Source organism: Cotesia typhae, unplaced genomic scaffold, assembly GCF_013202065.1.
Source record: "Cotesia typhae breed Kobodo isofemale line unplaced genomic scaffold, CoteBio_Ctyphae contig_122, whole genome shotgun sequence".
In the NCBI taxonomy this organism is placed as follows: domain Eukaryota; kingdom Metazoa; phylum Arthropoda; class Insecta; order Hymenoptera; family Braconidae; genus Cotesia; species Cotesia typhae.
This window is the reverse complement of record NW_027423714.1, coordinates 1115866-1138218: the sequence shown is the minus strand read 5'-3', so window position 1 is coordinate 1138218 and position 22353 is coordinate 1115866. Positions and strand designations below refer to the sequence as shown.

Sequence of the window (22353 nt, the reverse complement as noted above, 5' to 3'; positions counted from 1 at the left end):
CTTATCATTTAAAATTGAACACTTCAGAATTTATGAAAATCACTACTTTAAACTTTAATTTCTTCACTTTCTGTTCGAAGCACTACGTTTAGTAATGCCAAACTTTGATATTGTCCGTGTAATAAAACTGTCCTTAATAGAACTTTTCTTTTTTTCACAATTAATTTTTCTTACACATCAGTTTAAAAAATATCTACTTCAGATCAGAATTTGATAATTTGTCTCATTTTTACTGTACATAAATTAAGTTTTTGAACGTTTAAAAATTCAATTATTTTTTACATTTTTTTATTTAAATTTTGAACTTCTAGCATTTTTCGACACTTGTAAAAAATTTCTATCTAAAATTTCATTTTTTCTTTTGAAACAATTTTTACAACTGTTATAATAATATAAAACACACACACAAAAGTATTCAAAATTTTTAACCCAAACTTCTTCAAAATAATGACAGTAACTTTTGACATTATTTTAAAAATTTTTCTCCTCTTTCTTTCAATTTTTTTGCATCAAAATTTGAAAATTTTTTTTAGAAAAATTCATAACATAAATTTCATTTTCCAAGTTTTCTTTGGTAAAAATTTTTTATTCTCGACAGAGTAATCTACAGTTAACACAAAAAAAATTTTAACCAAAACTTTTTGAAAACAATGGAAAATTTTCTAAATTTTTTCCATCAAAGCTCGACAAACTTTCTCAAAAAAATTACTAACTAAAAAGAAGCAAAAAATTCTTACCTTCACAAGTAAACTGCCCGTAATGTTTACCGCTGCTCTTGTCTCCGCAGACAACGCATTCAATATTTGGAGATTTATCAGTCTGGGAGCTTCCGGACTGGGAACTGTTGGCCTGGCTCCCGGGAGTCGTGCTGGGGGGCAAAGGGTCCCTGGAGGAGAGAACATTCCCCACGGGGACCAGACAGGTGATGTCTTCGGGGGTGGCGGAAGGCGTCAAGTGCGTCGGGGGCATTGGCGGCGGGCATACCTGGAGAGGCTGCCCCGAATTATTTCCGGTGAGTCCCGTGGCCCCGGGGTCCCGCGAGGTCCACGAGGGTGGCGGGGCCACCAGCGCCATCGAGGCGGTGGTGCCGCGGGGCGGGAACCCCAGCTCCAACGTGCCGGTGAGCTCGGGGTGATGATGTCCCGCTGGCACGCGACCAGGAAACAGGCTCGCCGTCGCGGGCGGATACACCACCCCGGCAGTCGCCAGGGCGTCCGCGCCTCCCGACCCCCCACGAACCACCCTGACTTCCTTGCCTATCACTTCTGTTTAAACTGTTAGTGCTTTTTTCCACCACGTGTCTTTTTTTATTATCAACAACAGTCTCTAATTTCTCCTAAATTTTCCTCAATTTTTCAATCACAAACTTCACTTTTTTTTTTAATAATTTTTATCCACAGTCTTTTAATAAAAATTAATAATTTTTTTTATCCTGTGATTGTTTAAGTAAAGGTAATTTTTTTTTAATCACTTCAATTTTATTTTATTTTAATTCAGGTGAGTTGAGTGCCGAAAAAATGTGATACAAGAACTCAGCGTGTATATTTATAATTAAACTTAAAAAATTACCATATTTATATTTATACTGTTCAAAAGTCCAAATTTCAACCAAACATTTGTCACTTTTAAAACTCAAAACATTTCAACGATAACAGTTTAATTTTTTTAATTAAAAATTTAAGAAATTTTTTAATTAAAAACCCTTTAAATTTTTATTTCATAATTTCACTAGGATCTCCTTAAATCCAGTATCGGCAGTAGTAAGTCCATGATAAATCGGACATGCTCCAAATAAAAATCCCAAATCCTGAAAAGCTTAATCCACCTTTACCAAATACTAAAAGACAAAAATAAGAGACAAGTCAATGGAAGTGTCGAGTAGAAACAGCCAAGTACTGCCCGACAAGTAGAACAGTTTAAGTTACATGTAAGAATAAAAAAAGTCCAGCACAGAGACAGTGACAGCCCAAGGGAGTAAACCCAAAACAACCCTAGTCCGAGTGGAAAAGTCAGCAAAGACAGACACAACACACACAACTATTATTATTTATTTATTCATTCAATTTATATTTTATAATTAACCACTTCACTTCACATTAATAATTAACATTTATTAATAATTAATATTTAATAATTAACATTAATTTCGACAGAATAAACGAAAAAATGTTTACTGCCCGTGACATTGCACCCCAATCCCTTAATAAGTGTTTAATGTTTACGGCGGTAATTTTAAATGTTTTGACTTTAAATTTTAAATGACCCGCGGGCAACCTTATTCCCTCGTGAAGATTGTCACTTTAGATATATATACATATATATTTATATATATATTGATGCGATATAGATATATGAGTGGGACATATAAATATAAATATATATATGTATATATATAGGTATAATATAATGAGTATATATATATGTATGTATAAAAGAGGGTACGATCCTCTGACACCGGGCCGCGACTATTCTTGAGGCCGACCAGAGACCGACTGCCGACTGAGGCGACCCCTGACACCGACCCGGGTGCCCCCCCACCACAGGCGTACGACTCGACCTCAAGCGGCTCAGTCTCTCGTGGTTGCCTGGGTTGCCATGGAGACCGAGGGTGGGGTCGAGTACGGGGCGCGCCCCGGTGTTCTTCTCATTGGCTCGCGGTCCTCGGCCCACCTTTCCCCTTTACTTGCGCCGAGCATTATCCGTGCTCGTGCCTCCAAAGTACCCACTTGGTGTAGTACTTATACTTATACTCCTTTCGACCTCACAGGGGCTCTCGCTCCCACTATTGGTGAGCACGCCAGTCGGCCCGGTCCTGGTCTACCACCGGCACTTTTCAATATATCTGCCTGCATACTTAATATTACTTATACTTGTTATGTCCTTTCACTCACTCGCGGCCGCGGTCTAGTCTCGAATATGTATTATGGATAGTAGTCGTGTGTTTCACGGTATTCCCCAATCCTGACATTCTATACTTTCTGTCTTTATCGGGCGCACACGCGACCCCAAGAAATATCCGCAAGAGATTCTCAAAACGTCGATAAAAATCGTTTTTTTTGCTTGTTGTTGGGTTTATTTTAACACGGATTTTATGATCAATTAATGATTCTTTAGATTTTTTTTTTTTTTTTTTTTTTTTTTTTTTTTTATATTAGAAGTCCAGAGAGAATAATTGGAGAGTTATTTTGGTTTGAATACTGAACAAATTAAAAAATTAAGATGATTCAAATACAGAGTTTGAAAAATAAAAAAATTATTTTAAAGATTTTTCATTATTTTTAATAGAAAAAAAAAAAAAAAAAAAAAAACTAAATTAAGAAAAAAATTTTTTTAAGGATTTTTTCACTTGATTCAAAGTTAATGAAGACCTTACCTCTAGTAGAATTGAACTTTGCCCCAAAGAAGTATTTTACAACGTTTCGAAATTAATTTATCAGATTGTAATTTTTATGTAAAATTTAACAGTCAATAAAAAATTCATTTTATTGAAAAGAAAAATTTATGAATCAAGAAAATAATTCAGAAGGATTTGAACATCTTGAAGAGAGCAGAAAAATTTTTGAACGACAAATTTATTTTTTTTTATACAAGAATTTATTTATTTTATTTAAAAGACATGGAAATTCTTCAAAATAATGTTTTTGGGTAAAAATGATTCCTTTAAAATAATTTTATTACTTTTCGGAGTGGAGAATTAAAAAAAACTAACGAATTCTTCTTGCATCAACTATACAATTGTAGTAATTACTATAATATAAATTTCAATTGGTTCAAGAGTTTTTCTACTTGATTCAGATTATCAAATTCTTTAAAGTTTTTACTCAATCCAAAGTTTTTTTTTTAACAGTGTTAAAATTCTTTGATTTTTCATCTGTATAGAAATTGATCTTTAAATAATATCTTACAATAAAAAACAATTCTTAACTTCACAGTAAATTTTCTTGTATCCAAAAAATATCTTCATCTAGCCAAAAATATTTAATTTAATACAAAAAAATTTCTTACTTTTAAAGCACCCTAATTAATAAAATATTTTTAAATTACAAAAATTTTTTTACATCCAATCAATAGCAAAACATTTCTTTATCACTCTAAACATTTAGTATTTTTGACTTTGTCACATTATTATTATTATTTTTACGATTTATTGATAGTGTAAGGTAGAGAGAGATTTAGTATAGTACGAATGTGAGGGTTGATATGTCGAGGTCAAAGAAGCAGCCAATGGGGTAGGTGAGTCAAGTGGGGCGCGAAAAATGGGCTGGCGTACTACCGCCTTTGTCACTGTCTCGCTTACACCCTTGTTAGGCATAGTGTATAGTACAGTGTACAGTATAGTGTAATAAATTTATCTTCGGAGGAGGTGAGTCGGTGTGTGGTGTGTGGTGTATATTAAGGGTGGAAGTAGGGCTCGACGGTGGGGTCAGTCGGGTCGGAGCCCTATAGCCCGACACTGGCTTCTACCTTCTGCTCTTTGCACTCACGCTCTTTTATGCTACATAACTTTTTAGTTTAGAAATTTTATTAATAGATTTATACATTTAAGGAAAAACTTCTGTTGAGTAGTTATAGTTATAGTACCACCTAGCGTAAGTGTTCGCAGTAAAAAGAACATACTCGAAAAAGTCAATAGCAGCAAGAAAAATTTAGGTTGAATTGAAAGGAATGAGGACAAGTGATAAAAAGTTAATTACTGGTACTTATAAAGAAAAAAAATTCTTGATCTTGATAAAAAAAAATTGATTTTGTTTAATATTGAAAATTTTAATCTTGATTCAAAAGTAAAAAATTATTACACTTTTCTATGGAAAAGGTTGTTTCTTTGTATATAATAATAAAAAAAATTAACTTCATTACAGAAGAAACATTTTTGAAACAAAAAAAAAGTTACAAGAATTTGATTGTTTTGAATCAAGCAGAAAAGTTTTATAACTTTAAAAATTTTCTTGATTCAAGAAATTTTTTTTTTTTTTAATAAAGTTAATTTTCTTGCCAGCGTGGTTTATCAAAAAATATAAGAAAGATTTAAAATTTTCTCTTTGTTTAATATATTTTTAATTTATTGAGAAATAAACAATTTAAAACTAAAGGACTGATTTTTTTACGCTTGTGATAAAGTTTTAAATAAACAATTTTTTACTTTTTACAAATCAATATATTTCAAGTACGGACTTATTTTCCTAATTTAATATTTTCAATAATAATAATTAAAGAATAATTTCTTTAAATAAATACATAATAATGGAGTTACTTAAAAAAAATTACTTTTATAATTTTTTTGGTTCAAATGAACCAGTAAAGACTATTGAGTTGACAATAATTTCATACTTTTAGAATTAAGCATATTAAGTTAAAATATTGTTTTTTGTTTAATTATAATTTTTCTGAGCAGCTAAAAAAAAATTTTTTGAATCTAGTCAATTTTTTAACATATAAATTTGTTTTAAATTTAGTTAGAATATTCAGAGATACACTTAATATTTCAACTCAAGATTTTGTCCACTAACTTTCGACTGTACCATGTACAACATATACTTCTCTTAAGTTTCCATCACTTGCCAGCGGCTATTATTTAATAGATAATAGCTGATTACTATTAATGTTCGGAGTTAAACCGGATCAAAGTATATAATTATATAAAAGTATACGTCGTCTGAGAGCAAATGTTTATAAATAAGTCAAGACACTGGCTGGCACTTAAAGTTTTGAGCCACGCTCAATTATTTGCCCTTTGACTGAAGCAATGCCGATGATAAAAGTCAACACTGACGTCGGCTGACAGATGCTCGGATTTAGGCTTCGACCAGAAAGTAATCACTTGATATAGATCTCGCCCGTTGAACCAGAATTAATCTTATGCAACAATCGATTTTTATATTTATTTAAACATCTCGTAGAAAAATTTCTCTGCATGTTAATAAATTTTAATTATACTTAAGTATAGAATCTATTTTATGTCACTAAATTTTATTGTCAAGAAATAAACGAGAGTTTTGTAACAAATAAAATTTTTTTAGTATTTGATAAAATTATATTAGATACACAACATTCTCATTAGAGTGCATTGACATACATGGATTGAGATAAATCAGCACACTAAACTTATGAATCAAGACACAAATTATCGGTTTATGACTCAAAAAAAATTCATTAATCAAGAAAATAATGTTGAAGAATTTCATTGATTTGAATCAAGAAAAAAATTTCTTAAATCAAGCAAAATTTACTTAAATAAAAAAAAAAATTGTCAGTTTAAGAATTTTTCTACTCAAATCAAAAATATGGGTTTTTTTTAATTATTTACTTAATTCATGTTTTGGTAATTATTTACAAGTAGGGTCAATCCCATTTTGCCCTATGTTTGGCCATAGAAAATTTTTTTTTCTTTGTCAAATTGATCACCTTTTTTTTTTTAATTGTTCGTTTTTTTATGTATTTAAAAAAAAAAAATGTATCAAAAAAATCAAAGAAAGATAAAACAGAAATTTCATCCAAAAATATGAAAGTCAATATTTTTTTCCAACTTTTAAAGGCAAAAAAACTATCAAAATTTCATTTTTCCCTTTCATGACATTTTTTTATCATAAATGCACCGCAAAAATAAACAGAATCAAAAAAAATTTTTTTTAATGTTAATTTTTCACCTAGCTATTGCCCAAAATGGGGTTGACTTTTGTGTTAAATTTGACGAAAAATTTTCTCCTTAAATACGTACAACCTGATATGCTCAATTTTCATATCAGGTCAATCAAAAAATTTATTTACGACATTACAACGATTAACGATAAAAAGAACGAAACATTAACTTAAAAAACGCAAATTAAGTATAGAGTAAAGGGTGGAAGAGTAAAATGAGACGGTAATAGTAATAGTGTTGGTGGTTACCTGCGAAAGGGTGGCCCGATCAACATCAAAGAGTGCAGGATGCGCAGAATAGAACGCGATGTACACAAGGGCTCTGTTTCGTATTCGTTTGTGCGCGACTACCCCTCGGCCGTGGTCTCTAAGTAGAGCGTATAGAACTGCTATGCCGTTTCACCTCTCTCGTACCATGATTCTATATATCTATATGAATATATGTACAAAATATTCTGCAGGATAGCAGTCGAAAAGGGATTGCTGGTGCCTGCACGTTGTTGGTCGTCGATTGTTGCCTGTAGAACGAGGAACGAGCAGAGGTACAAGTGTATCGGTGAAGGGGTGCCGAACAATGCCGTTCGTTCAATGCGCTCTAGATATGATTACCGGAAACCATCCCATAATTACTTTTTGTACCTCGGGACAACCGTGCCTCCCTCTCTTCCACTTACCCCCTAAGCGACCGAACAACGGCCCGCCGTACGATTCACTTCTCTTCCTTTCTGGCTTTGTATTTAAATGTCTGAACAAGAACTATCTTTGTCTTAGAATTTTTAATGCATTTTACCAATCAATGTTATACTAATGCTACAAATTTTTGGGTAATTTTTGATAATTATCGTGCTAAAAAAAGTCTATTTGATTCATGAATTTTTTTTTTTGTGGGCTTACTCTGGTTTCAATGATATTCCGCAATTATTTAAGATAGTCTTTAAAATTTTTAGTAGATGGCTCATGAGCTGAATTTTCTCGATACAGGCGAGTTAGGCTTGACGTTATAACCTCTAGTTAATGAGAAAGATTTATTATTAATTAATAATATAACTCTAATTCTTTATTATATTTTTTCAATAATAATAATAACAATATAGATTATGAATTTTGTTTTATATGGAATTATGGAATAAAATAATGAAAATAAATATTGTATCTAGAAACAACACACAGAAAGAAAGAAAGTCTTGAGTCAATTGTAAATTTTCTTAAATCAAGAAAATCTTCAGGAAGATTGAAAATTTCTTGAATGAAGTTAAATTTTTTTAAGCCAAAAAAATCTCTTCTTACTCCAAAATAACTTCGGTCTTCCTTGCAATTTTCTTGGTTTAAGAAATTTTTTTTTTCTGTACATATACAATAATATAAATAAAGAATTTAGAAGAAAAAAGAAAAAATTAATTTAATTATTGTACAACTTATTATTATTGAATTTTTTATTTACATCGATCATATCATAATTTTTTGACAAGTGACTTGCTTTTGATAACGATCAAATATTTTACTTTTGATCATTTTAGGTCAATTCTGTTCGCTCACAACAATTAATGATTTATAAATACTCGCAAGATTAATTACAGTCATTACGTTGGATGTTATAATCATCCCTATAAAATTTCCAGAATTTGTATTTAATAATTTTAAAATATTTATTTATACTTTGAGATATTAATTAATACAATTTTCTACCTTCTGATCATTGTTTTAATTTACATTTTTTCTTCTAATTTTTCTTCCTTTAGAACAAGTAATAGAATTTTTTTTTCTTCAGTGTAAAAAAAATGATCTACAAAACAAAAATTTCCTTCTACAAACAAAAAACCCAAGAAAGTTTTATTTTAATTATCATACTTATGCGGATACAATACACCGAGTATGTTAATATTTTCTGTGGCTAGTTCAAGACTACATAAGCTTACTTGGTGTCTTTTCTTTACTTAGATTTTCTTCTTATCTCTTATCTCCTATTTCCCCGGATTCCCTTGTCCCCGGGGCCCTTTTGTTCGCACTCTTTCGACTGTTAATGCCACGAAATTAACTCGCAGTAGAGCCCGAAAGAGTACAGAAGAGTATATATATTACTGGGCTGTATATACCTATAAATATATAAATATATGTACAAGGGAATACAAGAGCGAGAGTGGGAGTTCGGGGTAAGGGTGAAGCAAGTATATATATGTACATAGGATACTCAGTACATAAAAGAAGGCTGAGATGACTAAAGAAGGGAGCAGTGCAAGTAGAGAGTATAGAAAACAGAGCCGTTGTAATCTATGCTTTTCTTTTTTTCGGGCTCAGTAAAGTCTAATTTGCGAGACAAAAGTCCTTGAGTACGACTTATTAATTAATATAATATTAACAGCAATCATATTGACACATAGTTGATCGATAGAAAATTAGAATTTTTTATTATTTCAGTAATAAGTTTTTTTTAATTGTTATTATCTTTTTAGCGGTCTCGGTCGGCGAAAACCTTCACCCAGTAGCTTTTCTTGGCTTTATTTCGTTATCGTCATCAGAAAGTTAACTTTTTCCCTTTTTCCGAGTAGAGGGTCGAGTTACTCTGGAAGACTACCGGGAGAATTTTACTTTAAACTGGATGCTTACTCCTTTGATACTACTGTTGGAGATAGTCATTATCGAATTATAAAAAGTACTCTTGTTAATTATACTGGGGGTGAGGTTGATGTCACACTGAAAAAAAATATTTCACTTATTATTCTTCTAAGTAACTTTTAAATATTTTTTTTTAAATGTAATTTTATTCAATTATCTTTATTATGATAATGGAATAATTATTTTACATAATTGTGAGCAACTATAAATTAACTTACAAAAATTACATGCTATGGAACGTAAATTTTTTATTTATTTCTTAATTAAACATTTTTAATTTAAGAAGATACAAGTTTTGTTCAATCATTTTTATAAATTTTAAAATATTGATATTAATAAAAAACTTACAAACATATTCGTTAAAAGTTATCATTGAATAAATTTTAAAACTTTAATGTTTTAATGTTCGGATGGTTTTTTTAATATTTGATCAATTAATGTTTTTTATAAGTTTTTTCTCTTTTGTTTTTTTTAATGACTAATTATAAAAGAAATGTTTAATTTAGCTCTTGTAAAAAATTGTATATTAAGGATTACATCTTTTTCTTGCTCTAAAAATAATTAGTCTTCCGCAAAAGTTTTTTGGTTCCAACAAATTTTTTTCTCTATAAAAAATCATATTTTATGTGATTTATAAAAACTTTTTAGTACGAATTTTTTTTTCTCAGGACTTTTTATTTTTATTTTTCGAAAAATTGTAATTAATTGATTTATAACACAAACAATTGAATTAAAAATCCAACTAATAATTTATGTCATACATTTTCACTTGTCACACAAAAATTTAAATACTAAAAAAAAAAAATTCACTCTCGAAATTCTTAATTAGTAAAAAAAAAAGTATCGATAAAATTTACATGACCGTTACATATTAGTGTCCAAAGGACGGACAATAAATAATATCTCAAAGAAAGTATAGGTAAAGGTACATAAGTCTTCAAGCCCCATCGTCGTCAGGATTAAAATTTTCACGTGTGTGAATAATAAAAGTATTATAACGCGGCTTATAAGCGATGCAAGATCCAACGGCGCGTATATGTATAACATACATTATATACAACGTACAGGACAAAGAGAGAAGGGTCTGTCGCATCGTCTAAAACCATTAATTTATCGTAAACTGGAGGTACGAACGGGGGGTCTTTCCGTGGGACTCTAGCTCGTTGCTGCCTATGCTAAGGCAATCTTGACCCCGACTAATCGTCCAGGGACAGGTGATATTATATTTTATGCATTACAATGCTCCTGGACTGGCCTTCTTACATTACTGTACCGGACAACTGACCATTCGGGACGTGACATAGGTAGAACTACATACATCATATGTCTGATCGACTAGATTTATATTACATAACACACATGTATGTATGTAAGCCGTAGACCCACTTACTAGTGCTTAGATATAAATATAAATACAGGGTGTCTCTGAAGTGGCGGGAGTAATTGTTGGGGTCGATAGAGAAAAAAATACTGAATCGAAAGTTCCTGAGCCAAAAATTTTTTTGGGCCATAGAATTTGAGTTATGAATTAAAAACGATAGCCAATCAGAAGCGCGCTATTCGAGAAATGAAAATGAGCGGGGAAGTAGAGGAGACGCGAGAGTGAGATGCTGCAATAGCAGCTTACTCGCTCACACAAAGCCGAGCATGAGAGGGGATTGTGACGCTATGAGCCGAGTACGTAAGTGTGAATGAGTGGATGTATGAGGTCGCAAGCGGACGGCTTAATGTATGAGTGTGTGTCCGTGTATCGCAGCATTATTGGAGGCGTTGTAACGCTGAATTAAAGCTAACCGGGTACTCTAAGACAGAGGAAAAAAATTTTAATTTTTATTTTTATTCGAAAAAATTTAATAAAAAAAAATAAAAAGGCCCAAGATTTAACCAGACCCACAGAAACGGAGAGTAAATTTTTAATTCTCATTTATTTTGCTGGGGATTATTTTCAAATACAAAAAAAAAAAAAAGGCTAAGATTCAACTGGAATCTTAATTGCTTAATAAAAGGAGTAAAGTGTAATGATGTGAATGCAAACTAATAACATTAAAGTAAAGTTATCCTTGAACTGCCGAAACACCTGTAGATTTTTTTGAAATGATTTCTTTGCTAAGAAAAAGGGAAACTAAAATATCAAAATTACTAAAACGTGAATGCCATTTCTTTTTCATATTTTCTTCGACATTTTACCTGTCAGTGAATAAAAAGAATATTTAAATTGAAATATCAAAATTATAAGGACTTGAATTCAATGTTTTGTTAATTTATCATTTGACATTTTACCTATCAATTAAGTGATAAATAATTTAAATTAAAATATCAAAATTATCAGGGCTTGGGTGCGATTACTACTTAATTTGATACTTGGGATTTTACCCGTCAATTCATTAGAAATTTATTTCAATTATAAGATCAAAATTATGAGAACATGAGTGCGATTTATTTTTAATTTATTATTCAGGATTTTAACAGTCAATTGATTGATAAACAACTTTAATTAAAATATCAAAATTATCAGGACCTGAGTTCAATTTTTTTTTTTAATTTATTATTTATTTACCTGTCAATTAATTAAAAAATAATTTTTATAAAAATATCAAAATTGTTCGGACTTGAGTTCAATTTTTTTCTTAATTTATAATTTGACATTCTACCTGTTAATTCACCGATAGATAATTCTAATAAAAATATCAAAATTATTCGGACTTGAGTTCAATTTTTTCTTAATTTATAATTTGACATTCTACCTGTTAATTCACTGATAGATAATTCTATTAAAAATATCAAAATTATTCGGACTTGAGTTCAATTTTTTTTTTTTTAATTTATCATTTGACATTTCGCTTGTTGATTAAGTGATTAATAATTTTAATAATAATATCAAAATTATCAGGACTCGAGAGCGATTTTTTTAGTATATTTTTTTACATTTTACCTGTCAATTAACTGATAAATAATTTCAATTAAAATATCAAAATTATTCGGACTTGAGTTCAATTTTTTTTTTTAATTTATTAGTTGACATTTTACCTGTTAATTAACTGATAAATAATTTTAATAAAAATATCAAAATTATCAGGACTCGAGAGCGATTTTTTTCAATTCCTTATTTGACATTTTACCTGTCAATTAATTAAAAAATAATTTTAATTAAAATATCAAAATTATTGGGACTTGAGTTCAATGTTTGTTTTAATTTATTTTTTGACATTTTACCTGACGATTAATTGAAAAATTATTTTACAGAATAATTCCCAGCAAAATAAATGAGAAATGAAAGTTTTCCATCCGTTTGGTTGGGTCCGGTTGAGTCTTGGGCAATTCCTTCTGTTTTCAAAAATTATTCCGAGCATAAGAAATAAGTAATAAAAATTTTCTATCTGTTCGTTTTGGTCCGGTTGAGTCTGGGGCCTATTTTCTTTTTTGAAATAATTTTGTCAATTAATAATTGATAATAAATTTTTCAATCAGTTTTTATCGTCTTGTCAAGATTAGGCTGATTTTTGTTCAATAAATTTTTGTTTGTTATTGAAAAGAGAAAATAAATTTTTTTGCATTCTTCTATTCTTGGCTCTGGTCGAGTCTTGGGCATTTTTTCGTTTTTAAAAATAATTCCTAGCAAAATGAATGGGAAATAAAAGTTTTCGATCCGTTTGTTTGGGTCCGATTGAGTCTGGGGCCTATTAATTTTTTTAAGAATAATGTTGTTAATTAATAATTGATAATAAAATTTTTCAATCAGTTATTCGAAGTCTGTTTGAGATTGGGCCTTTCTTTTCAAGGAAAATTAATCTTGGTGATCAAGTAATAAAAAATTTCTATCCGTTTATTTGGGTCCTGCTGCGTCTTGGGTCTATTTTTTTTTTTCTTAATAATTTAGTTAATTAATATTTAGAAATAAAATTTTTCGATTTATCTTTTTCGGGTCCGGTCGAGTCTTGGGCAATTTTTTTGTTTCGAAAAATAATTCCCAACAAAAAAACAGGAATAAAAGTTTTCTTTCCGTTTGTTTGGGTCCAGTTAAGTCTGGGGCCTATTTTCTTTTTTAAAAAATTTTGTTGATTAAAAATTCATTATAAAACTTTTCAATTATTTTTTCTTGCTCCAGTCGAGATCAGGCCCTTTTTCAAAGGAAAATAATTTTGCTGATTAAAAATAGAAAAACAAAGATTTTCAATTTATTTTATTTCGGGTCTGGTCGAGTCTAGGGCATTTTTATCGTTTTCAAAAATAATTTCCTGCAAAATAAATAAGTAATAAAAATTATTTATCCGTTTGTTTGGGTCCAGTTGAGTCTAGGGCCTCATTTGTTTTTTTAATTAGTTTTGATGATCAACAATAAAAAATAAAATTTTTGGATCATTTTTTCTGGGTCCGGTCGAAATTGAGCCTTTTATTATAAAAAAAGTTAATTATGATGATTAAAAATGAATAGTAAAATTTTTTTATTCATCTCCCTTTCGGTCTGATGGAGTCTTGGGCATTTTTTTCGTTTTTAAAGATAATTTCCAGCAAATTAAGTAAGTAATAAAAATTTTCTATCCGTTTGTTTAAGTCCGGTTAAGTCTGTGGCTTATTTTCTTTTTTTAAATAATATTTGATTAATAATAAAAAATAAAATTTTTTAATTAGTTTCTCTTAGTCTGTTTGAGATTGGGCCTTGTTTCGAAAAGAAATTAATTTGGCTGATTGAAAATGAAAACAAAATTTTTCAATTTATTTTTTTTTTTTGGGTCCGGTCGAGTCTTGGGCGATTTTCTTCGTTTTTTAAAATAATTCCCATCAAAATAAATAAGTAATTAAAACTATCTATCTGTTTGTTTGGGTCCGGTTGAGTCTGCGGACTATTTTTTTTTTTAAATAATTTTGTTGATTGAAAATTAAATAATAAAATTTTTAATCATTTTTTTGCTCCAGTCGAGATTGGGCCTTTTTTAAAAGAAACAATTTTGCTGATTGAAAATAAGGAAAAATTTTTGTACTGTTATTTTTTTGGATCCGATCGAGTCTTGGGCATTTTTTCGTTTTTAAAGATAATTTCCAGCAAATTAAGTAAGTAATAAAAATTTTTATCCGTTTGTTTGGGTCCGGTTGAGACTTGGGCCCATTTATTTTTTTATAATAATTTTGTTGATTGAAAATTAATAATAAAATTTTTCAATCATTTTTCTTGCTCCAGTCGAGATTGGGCTCTTTTTTAAAGAAAAATAATTTTGCTGATTAAAAATAAAAAATAAAATTTTTTCATCCATCTCTTTTTGGATTCCAGTTGAATCTTAGCCTTTTTTTTTTTTTGTATTTGAAAATAATCCCCAGCAAAATAAATGAGAATTAAAAATTTACTCTCCGTTTCTGTGGGTCTGGTTAAATCTTGGGCCTTTTTATTTTTTTTTATTAAATTTTTTCGAATAAAAATAAAAATTAAAATTTTTTCCTCTGTCTTAGAGTACCCGGTTAGCTTTAATTCAGCGTTACAACGCCTCCAATAATGCTGCGATACACGGACACACACTCATACATTAAGCCGTCCGCTTGCGACCTCATACATCCACTCATTCACACTTACGTACTCGGCTCATAGCGTCACAATCCCCTCTCATGCGCGGCTTTGTGTGAGCGAGTAAGCTGCTATTGCAGCATCTCACTCTCGCGTCTCCTCTACTTCCCCGCTCATTTTCATTTCTCGAATAGCGCGCTTCTGATTGGCTATCGTTTTTAATTCATAACTCAAATTCTATGGCCCAAAAAAATTTTTGGCTCAGGAACTTTCGATTCAGTATTTTTTTCTCTATCGACCCCAACAATTACTCCCGCCACTTCAGAGACACCCTGTATATATAGTTGCAAAATAGGTCCGAAATAGTATAAGTATTTTTTTCCCTATGCAAATGCTTCCCCGTGTATACTAAAGTGTGCTTTTACTCCGTACCATCCACATGTACACATATATAGGGTTTGTTCTTCTTATTCAAGACCATCCGATTTATCGTCCGAGTTCCGGGACAAAGCCTCATTTTTTAACCTCGTATTGCTTTGCTCTGGTTCATATATTAAATTTCTCATATACATATATATCATATTTATGGTCTATGGTATCACTTTTCAATTTGTTTTATCGACTTTATTTTTAACTGAAATTTTTATTTTCAGAGAAAAATTTTGAGTTCAGTGACATAAATTTCAAAATTCAAATTTTGAGTTTTAATTTGTTGTTGAGAGTGAAAGTATCGAAATTTTTTTAATTCAAACAAAGAGAGAACATATTAGGTTTCTTTTACTGTTTGTATTTTCCTTAGAAAATTTCTTAAGGAAATCCACGCGAAGAAGTCAAATTTTTAAAACTTCCTGAAAATTTGTAAATTCAATCTACGTAGCTTAATAATTAATAAAAAAATTAAAAAACAGTAGATTTTCGGGATATTTAATTAAATAATTAGGTTTGAAAATTGTAATTTTTACATGTAAATTAAAAATAAATTAATGTAATGATCTGATTAAAAAAAAATTCCTTTAAATTTTGAATCTCGAATTTTTTGGAATTCAAAATTTTTTGGATTATTCTACATCCTTTTTTTTTTATTTTGTTGATATTTTTTTGTTAATTATTCTTATATTATATAAGTATGTCACAATTATTATTTTAATAACTCCCCCATCCACATGGGTACACTTGAACGACTTGATTTTAATTTTAGTACATGAATTATCGACCTGATTTCTGCCTTCAGCACATAGTGCTCTTCAAAGGATACTGAAATCAGCAGACATCTGAAAATTGTTAGGATTTTTAAAGCAAATCAATTATAAAAAAAATTTTTTTTTTAATTCACACTGATAATATTTTTTACAGATAAAATTTTTAAATAAATTTTTTTCCACGATAATTTAGTATTTATAAAAACCTGTCGACTTTAACTGTTGGGAGTGGTACGTTGGGGTCTTTTTGGGTTGTGAAAATCTTAAATCTATGCGGCGAGGGTCGAATATTAACCAAGATGGTTTCTAAGACCAGCTTGGGATTCGAACCCACGCCTGGCCGGTGAGCCAGTCCGAGTGCTCTATAGACCTTGCGCCTTAGACCACTCGGCTAACATCACCGGTTTCGTTAATTTTAGTATCGTATTTTCGATAATATAATTAAGTTGTTAATAAATTTCATTTTAAGTACTGCAGTATTTATTTATGCATGAATAAATAAAATGAAAAAAAAATTAACTAATATACATTATTAAAGACTTCACGAATGTAAAAGAGCAAGTCATTGATTATTATTAATACGCAGAAAATTTTCCGTAAAATAAATGTTGGGTTAAACTTAACGTAGTCACATTAATTTATTACCTTGTGATAGACGTGCATTAAAATATAAATTATATCGATAGAAATATACAATCTTACCGGTTTTATTAATATTGGTGTTTGCATACTTATTGATGGTAAAAACATAAGCTTCTCGTAGATGAATTATTTTCACAGTCAAATAACTCGTTATTAGTTAACTTGCATCATTACATCCGTTGTCACGATTTATATTATCAGAATCGACTCTACGTAACGAAAAATGACTACGACAGATGCATTGCTCGAATAACTGCTAATCAATTACATAAATACAGCAATAGTCTAAAGATATCGAAAAGAAGTTAATATCAGTCGATTGCACTGATTACACGGTCATCACAATCAAACATAAAGTATAGAATCAATAATATAAATGATACAGAATGAAGAATGTAAGAACTGACGAACAAATTTTTATTTCTTAGATGTTGTTTTTACACTCGACTGTATGGTAACAATTGATTTGTGGTTAGTGTTTTATTGATATTTGAGTTACAAAATGAACATTGCTATTGTTAGTACGCTTATTATAGCAATATTAAATGCTATTTATTTTTATGATGCTGAAGCAACAATGACCAAAGAACAAATTCAAAAAATGATGAATTCGTTGGGTAAAACTTGTGTGAGTAAATCAGGTGTAAGTCCAGGTTAGTGTACAGTTGCTTTGTTTTTTATCATTAAACTAGCATGATTTAATTAGATTACTAAGGTACCGGGGGGTAATAAAAATCGAAAATATTGCATTTAATTATTGCAATGTATCATTAATTTTTAAATTAATACATTAGCCATAAAATATAATGGAGTAATAGTAATTTTCACCATAAACAAACACAAAATTAAATTTTTTCAAAAACCTTGCGAATAGGCCTTATTTTACTACGATAGGGTAATAAGGCCTGCGGGTTATACATACTGGAAATAATTATACTATACTTGATGAAATTGGTATTAGAGATCAATCATCACTTAAATTGAGCAACAATACTTTTTAAGATGTTGATAAAAATTAGAACAATGATTTTAAATTATTAAATATAAAATTATAAAAAATGTTTACCATTTACTCAAATCGTTTTTTAGGAATTCTTCTGCGCTACTTTAGCAAATGACGGATGATGAAATATAGAAGACAAGGAACGTTATATCGGGACTCTATAAACTTGTAGCGACATTTCTATGCTAGACACTTCTACTAGAATAGTCTTTAGTGGAAGCGGTTATTTTAAATAGCATTTTTATCACTTAGGCCTTATTAACCGCGGGTACCTTATTTGAAAAAAAGAATAGATTATTTCTTTCATAGTCGACGCATGCACTGTAGAAACCCGGGAGTGAATTTTGAAATTTTAGAAATCGTGATTTTACGTAAAATTCTTAGTTTTTCATTCTACAACCTTTAAACTAAATTTACTTAATTATTTTTCTTTCGCATGATAAATAATAAGTAACCGAGTTAATATTTCCATAATTGAAAATTATTTTCAGAAATGCAAGAGGCTCATAAACGAAGAGAGTTTCCGGAAGATCGAGGTCTCAAGTGTTACTTTGGTTGTATGGTTAAGATGAGTAAAGTTGTGAGTATAATTAATATTTTATTAACATTTGTGATTATAGATTTTTATAGCGACTATTATTTATTTTACGTCAAGCGGTCATTCTGATTTCGGCGCTCGAAGAAAAGTAAATGTTCATTATTTTTTTCATACAAAAGCTATGATTCATATTAATATAAAATTCATTTACTTCAACATATATACTGTTGAATAACACAAAGAATACCTAACTTTATTTTTTTTTTATATTTTTTAAATAAATAAACAACGGGTGAACGGAGCTCTTCCAAAAGTTGGTTTGTCGCTGACAAAAAAATTTTTTCTTTTATATTTTCCGTTAAAAACATGTATAACTCCTTGATATTATGTTCAAGGTCGATAAAAATAACAAAATTGATGTGGACGGAACAATAAATCAAATGAAGGCGTTTTTACCAGACGATATTCAAGACAGTGGTGTAGATGCATTCTGCAAGTGTTATCCAGGAGGTAAAAATTTGTCATTTTTAATTTTATTAAAATAGGGTAGAAGTATCTTTTTTGGCCACCTTAGCACCGTTTTTGGTCAGATAACATTTGAATTAATTTATAAAAAATTTTAATATTGTAACCATATTTTTGTCGAGGTTTAAAAAATTTATTTAAAAACAAATTCATTTTTTAATGGTTTATTAATATAAATTCATTTCTATCGTTTATTTGGACAACAAATAGCCATAAATGGTACTTCTACCCTAATATATGATATCCGTGCCATAGTTTTTTTTTTCATTAAATTGATCTAATCGATTGTTTTAAAATTCAATTTTTAAGCTCTTGGATTTGATGATCTCTGTGATATAGGTTATCACTTGGCTAAATGTCATTACGAACTTGATTCAAAGGTAGTGTGCATTGTTGTATTTAATTTATCATTAATATAACCGATAATAATTGTTAAAATTGATAATTTTTTTTTTCAGTCATATTTTTATCCTTAGAAGCACTACCATTTACCTTCGCAGGATTGAAGATTTAAGAAATGAATTCACATACACGTTCAAAAGTAGTAAAATAATTAGCGATATATTTTTTTATTTAGTACATTTTAATTTAAGTAGTAATTAATAAAAAAAATATATTTATAAAAAGTTATTAAATAAATAAAAATTGTGTATATGTTTGATGCAATAGTATATTATGCAACTAATGGCATAAGTAGTCAATTAAAAAAAAAATAAATTAAAAGTTAAAAAATATAAAATGAAAAAATTTACGGTGATTCGACAAGAATTATTTAACAAATTTTTTTTAATTAATTTAAATCTATCGAAAAAATTTATCCATTTGTGAAAGTAGTATTTGTTTAAATTTCTTGATATAAATAAATTTTTTTATACATCTGGCCATTTGTGTACACAAAATTTGACCGTATATACAAATTGAAAGTAACAGTCTCTAAAACTGAACAAATATTTGGCGTGAAAATTTAGGTGAAAATTTGCTTAACGTTTTGGGGAAATAATTTTGTTCATTCATGAATTTAAAGCTGTTTGCTTGAGAAGGATCATTAGTGATAGTAAATGGTTTTTTTTTCCGCTATTGAGGATATGGCGGGCTGTCCAGGACTAACGCAACGCACAATGGCAGTAAACACCAATAGCCGAGAGAAAAAATAGTAACAATACACAAAATACATAGGTGTGTCATCATGTGTCGACTAATGGTTTTTTTGCATTCATGGTATTTTGAACCCCGAGGAATCATTAATTTCGATGAAGAAATTTATTGGAAAATTATCATTTATCTTCCGTGAAATTTTCGTTACAGTATGAACAGCTTTGATTACTTTTTTCTTTACTATGCATTACACAAACATTAAAAATTATTATAAATATATTTTTTATACAAATTTTATATATTCTGAAATAAAATTGAGATTATTTGTAATGTGATTGGCCAAATATATCATGTAAGTATAAAAATATATATAATTCTACTATCATATTCAGGCGCACGCTTGCGCGCACACGTACAATCTAGTTTTCAATAAATTACATGTATATTTACAATATATATTTTTACATTTTAACATATGTTTCTTTATAAATAGTTTTTCATGGGAGATAATTAATTCCTAAACCAATTTTTGGTTTATATGTAAAATACTAGCTGTTACTACAGCTCCGCTGGACGTTTGATAGAATTGCATTTTTAGATCTAGACTTGAAATTTAATTAGAGTATTGTTTTGACTTGCACAGATTCCAAATTCTATCGAATTGGTATGAGTCTTTTATCCATGTAATTATTCTAGCTAATATTTATTGTAACTTTCAATGTGCACTCATTATAACATTCCCGTGTCTTTCTTACAAAAATGAATGATAATTGATGTGAAAAAAAAAATTTGTAATGAGCATTGAAAGTTTCAGTTAAAGAAATTGCAGGTTTCATAAGTGAAGAAATTTGCCTAATATATAAACATAACCAATATAATTAAAAACTTTATTTTAAACAAATGGCAATCGAATGAAATAAATTTAGTTACAATAAAAATTCATTTTTTTTAAGTCAAAAAAATGTAAGTTCCGAATAAACCAACATAGCATACACTAAAACCTTCTCTGATACACAGTCCATTTTATGGTATGTCTTATTTCGATCGGTTCAGTAGTTTTCGCAGTATAACCGGGCAAAAAATCGGTTCTCCATTTATTCGTATAGATATTAATTGACTTTAGAAAAAATGTTTGGGCATTTCCGCTGAAATTTCGAAATTATGCCGGAAGTATCCAAAAAAAGCTCTTGTTAAAAAATTTTCTAACTATCAAATAAATTCTTTATGCTCAAAATTTGTCAGGAAATGCCCAAACAAAACTCCTATTAAAAGCGGAACCTAAAATTCCAATTTTGAGAGGTTCATAATCGAAATTACATTTTGGAACACCCTAATATTGAGTTTAGTGAGGATCCGTCGCAAATTGTAAATAGTATTGTTTTAATAATTCGTGTTCTATTCAATAGATACATATGCTGTCGCTTGACGACCTGGGACGAAATATAGAAAAAGTTTTTCAAAAGTTCCGTTATGAGGACCGATGCAATAGTTAGATTTCTATCCAATCTACTACAAAATATAATACAATAAATAAATGAAATTTAATTTTTGAAAGCTCTTTGAAAGTTTTATAAAAAAAAATTAATTCGTCAGACTATCAACAGCAAGTGGCGTAAAGTTGAGTGAAGTATATGAGCTGAAAATATGGGACGTATAAGTAGTGACTTAATCGTTAGTAAAAAAATCCACTCACTCGACTCTTCGGTATTATCTTAAGAAGTACTTTCGTTATCTGAGAACCATAACCGACTAATCATTAATACAATTCCAGACCCAGTAGTACAGCAATACAGATCCTCGAGAGTGAAAGTAAGCAAGATGGCACGTGCCAGTCTCCGACCCAAGCCCAACACAAGTACAAAAGAGTCTTGTGTGTGTACACAATATTATATGGAGAATGAAGCAGTCCTAGATGAGAGCTGAGGGCAATCTACATCCACATTTACACACTGACACGCCAAGCAATATATATATTTGTATATTTATATATAGACTACAGCACACGCGACACACGCGTGAAAGGGTGAAACGACAAAAGATTGTCAACGACTTGCTCGTTGCTCATTGTCGCATCAACTAAATCCGCGGATCTATTGAGAGCCCCTCGATAATTTAAACTATGTACTGATGTGACTAAGAGAGAACACGAACCGCTCCCACCTCCTGTGTACACAGATATACTCTGATAACTTCTCTCCTCAGTTGACATATGGCAATGTGGGCGTGATTGCGCGGTTTCAATCAAAATCGTACCCTTATTTTCTATTCTACTTCGTGGGTGCTAGTCGCTAAAATTTTCGACCCACAAATTGACACAGTCTGCCGAGGGTCTGCTTCATTTTTTTTTTTCATTTGTTGTCGTTTGAAGGACAGTCAGTTTTTATTTAATGAAAATTTTAATCTTTAGTTGGGTGAATATAGCGACGATTTTGACAGATGGAAAATTTTATAGTGAAAAGTGGTAATATTCAGAACATTGTAAAGAATAAATTCTCTACTATAAAGTGTCCCTGTGATTGGCCAGTAGGCTGTTGGAACTTTAATAAGAAAATAAATGAAAGAATCGGGAGTGAATTTAAAGTGAATTTTCACTCTCTTTATCTAGAGT

The 22353-nt window shown here is 29.8% G+C and overlaps 2 protein-coding genes across 5 annotated transcripts in view; one reads left to right on the top strand and one right to left on the bottom strand.

Annotated features, from left to right (window-relative positions):
* Svp (COUP transcription factor 2) overlaps nt 1-21795 on the bottom strand; it is a 103835-nt gene extending 82040 nt beyond the window's left edge. The window contains exon 1 of one of the 4 annotated variants that reach the window (XM_074251238.1): nt 21439-21795. Coding sequence is in view for 2 of the 4 variants with exons in the window: in XM_074251213.1 (XP_074107314.1) it covers nt 738-1074 (337 nt within the window). In the remaining 2 variants the exon portion in view is untranslated. Of the gene's footprint in view, nt 1-737; nt 3135-16644; nt 16800-21438 lie in introns of those variants that run through there. The other 3 variants (XM_074251230.1, XM_074251213.1, XM_074251222.1) reach the window with 3 other exon arrangements.
* On the top strand, nt 16954-21426 carry LOC141532761 (general odorant-binding protein 72-like). Its single transcript, XM_074251253.1, has 5 exons — nt 16954-17237; nt 18079-18167; nt 18521-18635; nt 18960-19030; nt 19109-21426. Exons 1-5 carry the CDS (start codon nt 17087-17089, stop codon nt 19124-19126), a joined length of 444 nt encoding a protein of 147 aa, XP_074107354.1. The 5' UTR covers nt 16954-17086; the 3' UTR covers nt 19127-21426.
* Nucleotides 21796-22353: the final 558 nt, after the last annotated feature.